General features: G+C 42.6%; 1 protein-coding gene across 2 annotated transcripts in view; it reads right to left on the bottom strand.

The window, feature by feature from the left end:
- The window catches only part of ca16b (carbonic anhydrase XVI b), a 291,063-nt gene that overhangs the window by 22,030 nt on the left and 256,013 nt on the right, over positions 1–13,020 (bottom strand). For both annotated transcript variants that reach the window (XM_071381241.1, XM_071381233.1), the window contains 2 exons: positions 9,631–9,722; positions 2,116–2,207 (listed from right to left, as the gene is read on the bottom strand). In XM_071381241.1, coding sequence (XP_071237342.1) covers positions 2,116–2,207; positions 9,631–9,722 — 184 coding nt within the window. The remainder of the gene's footprint in view (positions 1–2,115; positions 2,208–9,630; positions 9,723–13,020) is intronic.

The raw sequence follows: 13,020 nt of genomic DNA, 5'->3' as shown, positions 1-13,020 counted from the left end.
CAAAACGATGAAATAACACATATGGAATTATGTAGTAACCAAAAAAGTGTTAAACAAATCAATATACATTTTATTTTGAGAATCTTCAAAGTAGCCACCCTTTGCCTTGATGACAGCTTTGCACACTCTTGGCATTCTCTCAACCAGCTTCATGAGGAATACTTTTCCAACAGTCTTGAAGGAGTTCCTACATATGCTGAGCACTTGTTGGCTGCTTTTCCTGCACTCTGCGGTCCAACTCATCCTAAACCATCTCAATTGGGTGGAGGTCGGGTGATTGTGGAGGCCAGGTCATCTGATGCAGCACTCCATCACTCTCCTTCTTGGTCAAATAGCCCTTACACAGCCTGGAGGTGTGTTTTGGGTCATTGTTCTGTTGAAAAACAAATGATAGTCCCACTAAGCGCAAACCAGATGGGATGGCGTATCGCTGCAGAATGCTGTGGTAGCAATGCTGGTTAAGAGTGTCTTGAATTCAAAATAAATTGCTGACAGTGTCACCAGCAAAGCACCCCCAAATCATCCCACCTCCTCTTCCATGCTTCATGGTGGGAACCACACATGCGGAGATCATCCATTCACCTACTCTGCGTCACGGCGGTTGGAACCAAAAATCTCCAATTTGAACTCATCAGACCAAAGGACAGAATTCCACCGGTCTAATGTCCATTGGCCCAAGTAAGTCTCTTCTTATTATTGGTGTCGTTCAGTAGTGGTTTCTTTACAGCAATTTTACCATGAAGGCCTGATTCACGCAGTCTCCTCTGAACAGTTGTTGTTGAGATGTGTCTGTTACTTGAACTCTGTGAAGCATTTATTTGGGCTGCAATCTGAGGCTGGTAACTCTAATGAACTTATCCTCTGCAGCAGAGGTAACTATGGGTCCTCCTTTCATGTGGCGGTCCTCATGTTAGCCAGTTTCATCATAGTGCTTGATGGTTTTTGTGACTGCACTTGAAGAAACTTTCAAAGTGCTTGAAATGTTCCACATTGACTGACTTTTATGTCTTAAAGTATTGAGGACTACCATTTCTCTTTGCTTATTTGAGCTGTTATTGCCATAATATGGACTTGGTCTTTTACCAAATAGGGCTATCTTCTGTATACCAGCCCTACCTTGTCACAACACAACTGATTGGCTCAAACGCATTAAGATCGAAAGAAATTCCACAAATTAACTTCTAAGAAGGCACACCTGTTAATTGAAATGCATTCCAGGTGACTACTTCATGAAGCTAGTTGAGATAATGCTAAGAGTGTGCAAAGCTGTCATCAAGGCAAAGGGTGGCTACTTTGAAGAATCTCAAATATATTTTGATTTGTTTAACACTGTTGGTTACTACATGACTCCATATGTGTTACTTCATAGTGTTTATGTCTTCACTATTATTATTATACAATGTAGAAAATAGTAAAATAAAGAAAAACCCTGGAATGAGTAGGTGTGTCCAAACTTTTGACTGGTACTGTGCATGATAAGTACGTACTGGGTTTTTATTAGAGGAGGGATTTCTACACATATCTGTCACAGCTAGTCCAGCACCATGTGGCTGCATGTGTGATCTCTGTTTGAATGACCTAGTATGAATAATGTATGTTCACCTTCACCCCACTGGATAACCCCAATTTGACAAGGGCCTCTTGGGGGAAGTGTGTTAGCCTTGTGTCTCAACCCGGTCACAGAGACAGTGTGTTCCTGTCCAGTCAACCAGCAACTAGACCCTTTGTTAATTAACCTTCCTCACACTCAGCCATCTGCTCCACAACACACACACACACACACACACACACACACACACACACACACACACACACACACACACACACACACACACACACACACACACACACACACACACACACACACACACACACACACACACACACACACCTTTCTGCATGAATACATAATGCACATGCCCTGTACACACTTCGTAATGTTCACACAGACGTAGACAGTAATGTACACCCTTACAGACAACATACACCAGACATATGAGAATAATCAGACACACATCTAGACACACACACTCCTCTTCATCCGAGAGGCAGCCTACTTATCACGCCTCAACAATATTAGAAAGGCGGAGAGAGAAAGTCTGTTGTGTTTCCTACCTCAAACTCCTCAGAGAAGCCGTGCAGGTTGTTGGAGTAGAGCTCCATGATGTGTTTGATTAACTGCCTGACGGGGATGGCGTCCATGTCATCTGTAGGGAAGACATATCACACTTAGAGAGATGTATGTGGGTGACGTATGTGGGTGACGGTGTGCCTGTGTGTGCCTGTATGTGTGTGTGATTGGGAGAAGAGAAAGAAAGAGAGAAGAGAGAGAGCAGAGAGAGAATAGAGAGAAGAGAGAGCAGAGAGAGAAAAGAGAGAGAAAAGAGAGAAAGATAGAGAAAGAGAGGAGAGAGGAGAGAGAGAAAAGAGAGAGTGAATGTGTGTTTTAGCATGACTGTGTGATGAGTTTGCAGAATATACAGTGCCTTCGGAAAAGTATTCAGACCCCGTTGACTTTTTCCACATTTTGTCAATTCTATAATTGATTAAATTCTATAATTGATTAAATCGTTTTTCTCCCTAATCAATCTACACACAATATCCCATAATGCCAAAGCAAAATCTATTTTTTAATACATTTTTGCTAATTACTTAGTACTTTGTTGATGCACCTTTGGCAGCGATTACAGCCTCAAGTCTGCTTGGGTATGAAGCTACAAGCTTGGCACACCTGTATTTGGGGAGTTTCTCCCATTCTTCTCTTCATGTGCCTTTTACTGAGGAGTGGCTTCCGTCTGGCCACTCTACCATAAAGGCCTGATTGTGGAGTGCTGCAGAGATGGTTGTCCTTCTGGAAGGTTCTCCCATCTCCACAGAGGAACTCTAGAGCTCTGTCAGAGTGACCATCAGGTTCTTGGTCACCCCTCTGACCAAGGCCCTTCTCCCCGATAAGCTCAGTTTGGATGGGCGGCCAGCTCTAGGAGAGTCTTGGTGGTTCCAAACTTCTTCCATTTAAGAATGATGGAGGGGACTGTATTCTTGGGGACCTTCAATGCTGCAGATATTTTTTGGTACCCTTCCCCAGATCTGTACCTCGACACAATCCTGTCTTGAAGCTCTACGGACAATTCCTTCGACCTCATGGCTTGTTTATCTCTGACATGCACTGCCAACTGTGGGGCCTTATATAGACAGGTGTGTGCCTTTCCAGATCATATCCAATCAATTGAATTTACCACAGGTGGACTCCAATCAAGTTGTAGGAAAATCTCAAGGATGATCAATGGAAAAAGGATGCACCTGAGCTCAAATTCAAGTCTCATAGCAAAAGGTCTGAATACTTATGTAAATAAGATCTGTTTGTTATATATATTACATTTGCAACAATGTCTAAAATTCTGTTTTGCTTTGTCATTACGGGGTATTGTATGTAGATTGCTGTGGATTTAAAAAAATTCTATCCATTTTAGAATAAGGCTGTAACGTAACAAAATTCTGAAAAAGTCAAAGGGTCTGAATACTTTCTGAATGCACTGTAAATAACGTTATGTTTACAACATCTTCCATATTTCAGACTGACTAATGAAAGGCCAAGTATATTGATGTCCCCTCAGCCTGTATCTATCTCTCAGAGGTACAGTACAACGTGTCACTGCTCTCCACTAGTGTGGCACCGCGTGATAAATTAACCAGCGATTTGTGTTCACTGCCTCTCCCACAGACACTTTCAGGGAACAACATACTGTATATGGGGACAAAGTAGGAGTGCTGATCTAGGATCAGGTCATCCCTGTCCATGAAACTGGTCTTAAATCAGAAAATTCCACACAGCGTCCCACTGAGACTAGTAACAACCCCAGTAGTAATGAATTGATTAGCACGCGCGTCACACATCAGACAATGAAATGCCCCACTGACATCCTCACAGATAAAAAAAATTATCATTCTGTGGACGCAGCTAGTTTTGTTGTAGTTTATGTTGAGAAGAACACATATTAGCCATGTCACACAGAGCGGTGTGAATGACACCACAGCGAGACAAGCGGACAAAGCCATAATTGTCTAATGTGGGTGTTTAGAGGTGGTGGCATCTGTGTCAGATGAGCCACATCAGTCCCAAATTACCCATTAGTGAGGGGATATGATGGGGATGAGGTGGCCACTGTCACACAGAAAGAGCCATCAGGACAAAGTGTGTGTGTGTGTGTGTGTGTTCAGGAAAGAGCAACCAGCTGCTGGGTTTGTCTGCTGGTGCGTGTGTGTGTTGTTACATCCATATTACAGCCAATACACAGATGGGACCACTGGCAGGCAGGCATTCCCTGACTCACTTCATTTGTCAACTGTCTTACATTTGTAAACTAATCAATGGAGTTGATTAAAATACTATGGGCCAATTTGGATTTACTTTGCAGATGTGCAGATGTGCACACATTTTGCATCTCTTTATTCAGGAGAGAATCTAACAAGAAGGGATATGATGAAAGGGGGAATGAAGATGTATGCACGTGCATGCACACAAACACACCAGATCAGCAGCCCCCTCTCCTTCTGCCTGTTCTCTTCCTAATTAAACCGCTGTCACATAACCTTCCAGTGGGGGGATGGATTTAGCATTTCAGAAGCTGTAAAACAATCACTGTTCTATAAAGCCCACTCGTAAACCTCAACACCCACTTAACACTGTTCTCTGAGCTGGTATTCAGACTTGACGGTACAGAAAGAAGCAATTCGTCTCCAGAGAGAGCACATGTGAGAGAGAAAGAGAGAGCGAGAGAGAGGGAAAGAGAGAGAGAGAGGAGAGACAATAAAAGCAGAATGGATGGAGTCAATACAGACATCAGCTGTATTCTTTAAGTGAACCATCAGAGCTTGGAAATGGGCTGTCGTGCCTTAGTCCCGAAGAGTCTCTCTGCTCTCTTAAAGGAACGGTATGCACTACGCACGCCACAGCCTTCTTACCATCTTATTGACTAGCTGCCAGTACACTGGGCTCTGAAGTCTCCCAGGGAAGAACCCTCTCATATCACCCCTAATAGAGCAGTCACAAGCGCCTGTACATGCACTGAGTAGTTGAGTGGCTGAGTGAAGACTTAATCAAGCTAAAACAGAGGTAGATTGGCCCAATCAAAAGTATTGGACTAACACTATGTATCCTATCTTCAAGAACATGAGCAGATACTGACTGACAAAGATCAAGATTTGAGTTGTTTTGCACCTTACTTGTGGAATAATCTTCGAAACTCTCTAAAAGTGGATGGTTTGGTGCCTCTAGGGATATTCAGACTGACTGATGACATTTTTACTGAAGTTTGTTTTCTTTGATTGTGTTTTGTATATCTGTTTTGCTTTTGTAATATGTGTATATTTTTGCAATTACAGGGCTCATCTGAAAAATAGTCTTTGGTCTCAGAATGACTCCCTGTCAAAAAAAAAAAAACATTGCCACTAGTTTTCACTGAATTAGTGAGTCTAAATGATCAAATCCACCATGATGAGACCACATGGGAGCGTATCAGAGCTAGTTTTCAAGTCAGATGACTTTGTTCTTCCTCTCCGTTGACTTCCTTACATATGGTTATTGATCATTCAGATGAAATGCTCAGTCTAGTCTACACTTGTCCAGAGATGTTAAATCTGAGCAGAGAACAGATATTGAAAAACTTGTCTCAACAAGACTTAACCACATGGAACGGCTCAGCTTCAAAGATACAACAATGTACACGCGATCACTAGAGAGAACAGTGAATCATTTTCAGGAATAATATAGAGAGGGATGGAGAACCAGGATGAACATACAGCATTTAGACTAAATAGTTAGGTGGGACTTGCGAAGCAAAATAAATGCCTTTTAAACTTTAAAACGTGTAGACTGGTCAGGACCAGTGTGCTTACATACAACGTTCTGATATGTTTAATACTTTTTAAGTTATACATTTTTGTGTACTTTCGTCCTCCATCCACTTTCATGGGATTTCCTCAACATTCTAAAGGTCCCATTGTGACATCATCACTTCCAACTTTCCATTCACTGTAAATGCAACCATGCAACTTCTGACACAAACCAGCTACTTTGACCACTTTGCCTTTCTCCCCCCAAAATTAGCACTTTCCCAACAAGTTAGACAAAACGTTCTATGGTATGACATCTTCGTCTCCTTCTCTGCTATTAAAATCTGCAGTTTTTTCCAACTTTTATCAAATAACTGCTGTTTTGACCACTCCCCCAAAAAGTCAGACAAAAACTTAAGAGTGTATGAAATCTCTACTTCTCTATTTTTCAAATCTGAAAACACATTAGGAATAGCTTCAACCAATCAATAGATAGAGATGTGTTAGTAACCCATCGACTGTTTTCATTATAGAATCATTAAGTCATGTCAGAAGCTAGCAAATTCATTTCTTACCAACAACAGCTGCAAATTCAAATAAAACTACATCACATTTTGAAGTTCACTTTCCTTGCTTTGTCCATCAACACTATAATGAATCTAGCAAATACGTGGTGGGGGTCAGAGTGGAGTATTTATTTAGTTTCATAGCATAAACATTTGTTAGCATGTTTCTCACACTGGCTTTAGCCACGGCGGGAGCAGGCCTGCCAAGGCAAGTTTTACCTAGCAACACGTGCCTCGAAGGAAGAGAACTCTTCATAGCGCAACAAATTCCCAGAAGATTTCTAATGCTCACTAGCTTCATCCTCCTCCTCAAGATCATGACCCGTGCTCTAAATAACTCAACTGGCTAGTTTGAATGTCTGCTAATAAAAGGGCGGACTGTACATTGATCCTGCTGCCCTGATTGGATAGAGCGAAGCGGTCTCCGCTCACTTGCTTCATATTTTGCTCGATAACTTCTCATCGCATTTCGTTCAGTTTTCACACGCAACAACTGTAGTTTAGACTCTGACCACAACCACATAACTATTGACCACACAACTACTGAACCACCCAACTATTGGCCACAACCACACAACTACTTACCACAACTACACAACTACTGACCTCACAACTCCTGACCACAACACAACTACAGACCATAACTACTGAACCACACAATTACTGACCACAACCACACAACTACTGACCACAGCTAATGACCACAACCACAACACTACTGACCACAACAGAACACAACTACTGACTACAACTATTGAACCACCCAACTATTGGCCACAACCACACAACTACTTACCACAACTACACAACTACTGAACCCACAACTACTGACCACAAAACAACTACAGACCATAACTACAGACCACAACTACTGAACCACACAATTACTGACCACAACCACAAAACTACTGACCACAGCTAATGACCACAACCACAAAACTACTGACCACAACAGAACACAACTACTGACTACACTACAACTATTGAACCACACAACTACTGAACCAAAAATACTGACCACACATACTCACCACAACCAGGCTATACTAACTTCCACAACAGAACACAACAACTGCCCACAACTATTGACTACAAATACTGACCACAACCACACAACTAGTAAACACAACCACACAACTACTGACCACAACAGAACACAACTACTGACCATAACTATTGACCACAAATACTGAACCACACAACTACTTACTAAAACTACTGACCACACCTACTGACCACAACCAGGCTATCCTAACGTTTCATCTACCTAGTTGTTCAACTATAACCAGACACCACCATTACTAATGCTACTATAAGGTATTTCAAAATCATACATTCTTTAAAACAAGCTAGCAAACAGACCAATGTACTTTTCAGTGACCACTCTTATCCCTAAAGAGTTGATTTATTAGATAGAACTACAGCTAGCTAGCAATAGGTCTACATGCAAACCTATTCTACATAGTTCTTCAACTACCACAAAACAATTTTTCAAGATCTGTCCTTACTAGATGCATAATCATATTTCTCTCCCCAAATACAAGCATAAAACGTTCTAAATTATTCGATCATCATTCAACTAAAATCAAACTTCGTTTATACTGAAGTTTGTCCTATGTGTTTCTTCTTTTAGTTTTTACATGCAAGAATTGTCGTTTAGACATTTTTCTGATCCAACTGCCCCACAATCCAAACTAATAAGATTGATATAGTAGTCTATCAAAGTAAATCAGACCAATTATTTTACTACATTTCATTTTGACTATATGTAACTGCTTTGCTTTAAATAGTAAAGTAAAACTTTTTAAAACTTCTACCACAAAAATACTTTTAAAGAGTTAAAGCAAGTCCCACCAATTGTACTTCATGTACAATCTACACTGAACAAAAATATAAACGCTACATTTAAAGTGTTGGTCCAATGTTTCATGATCTGAAATAAAAAATCCCCAAAATTTTCCATACTCACAAAAGGTTTATTTCTCTCAAATGTTGTGCACAAATGTGTTTACATCCCTGTTAGTGAGCATTTCTATTTTGCCAAGATAATCCATCCATCTGACAGGTATGGCATATGAAGAAGCTGATTCAACAGCATGATCATTACACAGGTGCCCATTGTGCTGGGGACAATAAAAGGCCACTCTAAAATCTGCAGTTTTGTCACACAACGCCACAGATGTCTCAAGTTTTGAGGGAGTGTTCAATTGGCATGCTGACTGCAGGAATGTCCACCAGAGCTGTTACCAGAGAATGTAATGTTAATTTCTCTACCATAAGCCGCCTCCAACATTGTTTTAGGGAATTTGACAGTACGTCCAACCGGCCTCACAACTGCAGACCATGTGTATGGTGTCGTGTGGGCGACCAGTTTGCTGATGTCAGCGTTGTGAACAGAGTGTCCCATGGTGGCGATGGGGTTACGGTATGGGCAGGCATACGCTACGGACAACGAATACACAATAGAATTTTATCGATGCCAAATTGAATGCACAGAAATACCATGACGAGATCCTAAGGCCCATTTTTATTTAAGGTATCTGTGACCAACAGATGCATATCTGTATTCTCCGTCATGTGAAATCCATAGATTAGGGCTTAAAGAATGTATTTCAATTGGCTGATTTCCTCATATGAACTGCAACTCAGTAAAATCTTTGAAACTGTTGCATGTTGCGTTTTATATTTTTGTTCAGTATAGTCACCAAATGGTTGTAGGTTCAACAAATAAAATCCCCAAATGGTTGTAGGTTCTACAAAAACCATTTTCTACCAGGTAGACACTTCTAGAATAAGGTGTGTGTGGAGTGGGTGGGCAATAGTTTGTAAACAACAACACTGCATAAAGGTTTGATTTAATTTGGCCCTCAGGCCCTTGGCCCTAAAGAAAGGGGGAGCATGTTCAGAACTGTGTGCTACGTTAAATGAAACAGAAACTGTAATTTACTGAACGGCCAATTGAAAAATGTTGTGACTATGGTGGCCCCAAGGGCGAATATCGTATGGTGTGGTATTTCAAATGGTCATACCCATATTGATCAGGCCACCTTGCCAAACCCACCAAAATGGAGCAAACATACCTCAAAGGCTATTGAAAAAACGGTGGGCACTGTTTTGGGGAAACGTGTTGTTTAGTACAAAATGTCACGCAACGTAGCAAACGTTGACGCGAACTAAACTCAACCCAGGGTGTATTCCAGTTGAGGGTGGGTTAGGTTGTGTTATGTCTCACCTGGGATGGGGATGACGGGGATGTTCTCATTGGCCACCACCCTGGGAGAACTACTGTCCTCCACATAGAAGTGAGCTGTCTGGAAAAACCTCCTGTAGACAGACACAGAGGAAATAGTTAAACCAACATAAAGTACACCACAGAAGAGAGGAACATGATGCAGAGTACCATCAGTACCACAACGAAAGAGGCCACATGTATCAGCACAGCTAAATATCCCCATCCTTCGCACTTTAACATTCATTTTCACCAAACAGTTCGTGTCCAAACAAAAAATGACTACGTGATTTTGATTTCCAACTTCACAAACATAACTTTATTAAATTGTTGCATATACTAATAGTAATTGCAGCACTCTTTTTGGTGCCTTGTCTGCAGCATGGTGGCCAGGTGTACTTGTTAGAGGGCGTGCCGCTAAATGCCATGTCCTATTATCTTTAAATGGGGCGGGGGGGTTGGGTGATACCACCTCTGTCCAGCAGAGGGGAAATGGATCATTGTAACCCGTTTCGACCACTGTGAGCTAGCTAACACAAAACAGCATCGAGAAGGTGACACCCCATCCGTGACAGGTTAAAACAGCAGAGTGGTGAAGTGCAATTCCATGGTAACAGAGTGACACTGACTTATATTTTTTTACTTTAAAATGTATGTTAAACAAAAACCAATCATTGTGGGCGTCCCGAGTGGCACAGCGGACTAAGGTACTGCATCGCAGTGCTTGAGCCGTTACTACAGACCCGGGTTTGATCCCAGGCTTGTCACAGCCGACCGTGACTGCGGCGGCGCACAATTGGCCCAGCGTCGTCCGGGTTAGGGTAGTGTTTGACCGGCCGGGATTTCCTTGTTCATTTCCGCTCTAGCGACTCCTTGTAGCGGGCCAGGTGCCTGCAAGCTGACTTTGGTTGGCAGCTGGACAGTGTTTCCTCTGACAGATTGGTGAGGCTGGCTTCCGGGTTAAGCAAACAGTGTGTCAAGAAGCAGTGCGGCTTGGCAGGGTTGTGTTTCGGAGAACGCATTGCTCTCGACCTTCGCATCTCTCGCCGCAATGCTTCTTGACACAATGCCTGTTTAACCCAGAAGCCAGCCGCACACCTGGCGACCGTGCGCCCGGCCCGCCACAGGAGTCACTAGAGTGCGATGGGACAAGTACATCCCGGCCGACCAAACCCTCCCCTAACCCGGACTTTGGACTTCTCCCACATGTGGACCTCTGACATTATTTATAAAAAGCAATCTATTAATATGGTTTTTGAACATTATAGTTTGTTTACAAACATAATAGCCGTATTTTTGTTGTTGTTTATGTTTGACCCCGCTTGTTGGCCATTAGCCAATCTACGTTTCTCAGCAAGTTCAAAGCATGTGAATGCTGCTATTTACGACTTCACAACTGGTAATTACCATCTTCCCACTTGGTTATGAATGCAGCATACCTTTATGGCTTCAGTTAAACCTTTATTTGAGTTGCTTACTCTGTTCTGCTTTGTAGATCTGTTTTTACATTCAAGTTTTTATTTATTTATAGACCGTATAGTTCTCTTTTTGTGCAATATGGTTTTAGATTTCTCATACTTTGTAAACCACATCAAGTTTAGGAAAATAAACCGCCTAATAATTGCATTGCACCCTACTCAGATGTCTCTCGTTGACTGCTTGGTCCGTCCCTTACACAGTCCTCATTGTAATTACATAATTACAACCCATTTTTACCATTGTGAGTTAGCTAACACATTTCAGCACAGAGAGAGTTAACACTCCATCAATGACAGGTTAAAACATCTTCATTCTGCTTCCGAGTGGCGCAGCGGTCTAACGCACTGCATTGCAGTGCTTGAGGCGTCACTACAGCCCCGGGTTCGATCCCAGGCTGTGTAACAGCCAGATGTGACCGGGAGACCCATGAGGCGGTGCACAATTGGCCCAGCGTCGTCCGGGTTAGGAGAGGGTTTGATCTGGCCGGGATTTCCTTGTCCCATTGTGCTCTAGCGACTCCTTGTGGTGGGCTGGGCGCTTGCAAGCTGACTTCGGTTGTCAAACAAAAACCAATCATTGCAAAGTTAAATCAAACCATACAAAGTTAATCAAACTATGGACAGTGACCACTTTTAACAATTTCCACTTAACATTTTACAAAAACACATTTACTTGAAGAAGAGGCAAAGTTTGGTAACAGAATGACGGTTTGTGCTGTTTGTGCCATCAGTCTGTTACCAAACTTTGCATCTGCACTGTTCTTCGAGAAAATCAGTTTTTCTTAAATTGTCCATGGAAATTGTTAAAAAGTAGTCCTTGGTGTGTTTAACTTTTCAGTCATTCGTTTTTGCTTGACATGAAAAATCGGAGTCTCAGCGTTACTCTGTTCTTATGGAACTGCCCTGAATATAATTACACAGGCAGAGCTGGCAGTTAAACTACACCTGAAATACCCAGAGTGGTTAGAACCAGCCCTATTTACAACCCTGCTGATGTCACACAGTTATGACTCAGTAGATGACAACCACCAGACACAACAACACCCTGCTATTACAAGGGGAAAAGTACACACGCACGCAAACTACCTCCTGTAAAGACACACAGTGAGCTGACCATTAGGAACAGGTAAGCCACATCACTGACCCCGTGACAAACACCATGCTACATTTAGCCCTGGCCCCTCAGTCACACTGCCGGACGACAGGCAACGCACAGCAGAGACTAAATACAGCAGGACTATATACAGCCCTGGCAGCCTCTCTGCCTCCAACATGTAAACACAAGCACGATCCCTCAATGACTAGCTAATCGCTAGCCTTGAGAAGTTGTTCTAAAGTATTTCTCTGAAGCTTGCATTTTGTCAGAGGCTTTTTGAAATGTCACCCAACATATTGGGTGTCTAGCAGCTTGAGAGAGAGAGAGGGGAAGACAGACAGCAAGGAGAAAATGAGCGCTGCAGTAGTAGTAGGAGTCCCGCTCTAACCTCACAGAGCCTTCACCTGCACTCACACAGAAACAAGTCCATTCCGTATACACCAGCTTTTCCCATCTGGGTTCCTCCTACCGGTATGTCTACTGACGTTCCCCTACCAGTATGTCTACTGACGTTCCCCTACCAGTATGTCTACTGACGTTCCCCTACCAGTATGTCTACTGACGTTCCCCTACCAGTATGTCTACTGACGTTCCCCTAACAGTATGTCTACTGACGTTCCCCTACCAGTATGTCTACTGACGTTCCCCTAACAGTATGTCTACTGACGTTCCCCTACCAGTTTGTCTACTGACGTTCCCCTACCAGTATGTCTACTGACGTTCCCCTACCAGTATGTCTACTGACGTTCCCCTACCAGTATGTCTACTGACGTTCCCCTACCAGTTTGTCTACTGACGTTCCCCTACCAGTATGTCTAC

Source organism: Salvelinus alpinus, chromosome 2, assembly GCF_045679555.1.
Source record: "Salvelinus alpinus chromosome 2, SLU_Salpinus.1, whole genome shotgun sequence".
NCBI classification, from domain to species: domain Eukaryota; kingdom Metazoa; phylum Chordata; class Actinopteri; order Salmoniformes; family Salmonidae; genus Salvelinus; species Salvelinus alpinus.
The sequence above is the reverse complement of the archived record's forward strand: the minus strand, read 5'-3'. Positions and strand labels throughout refer to the sequence as shown.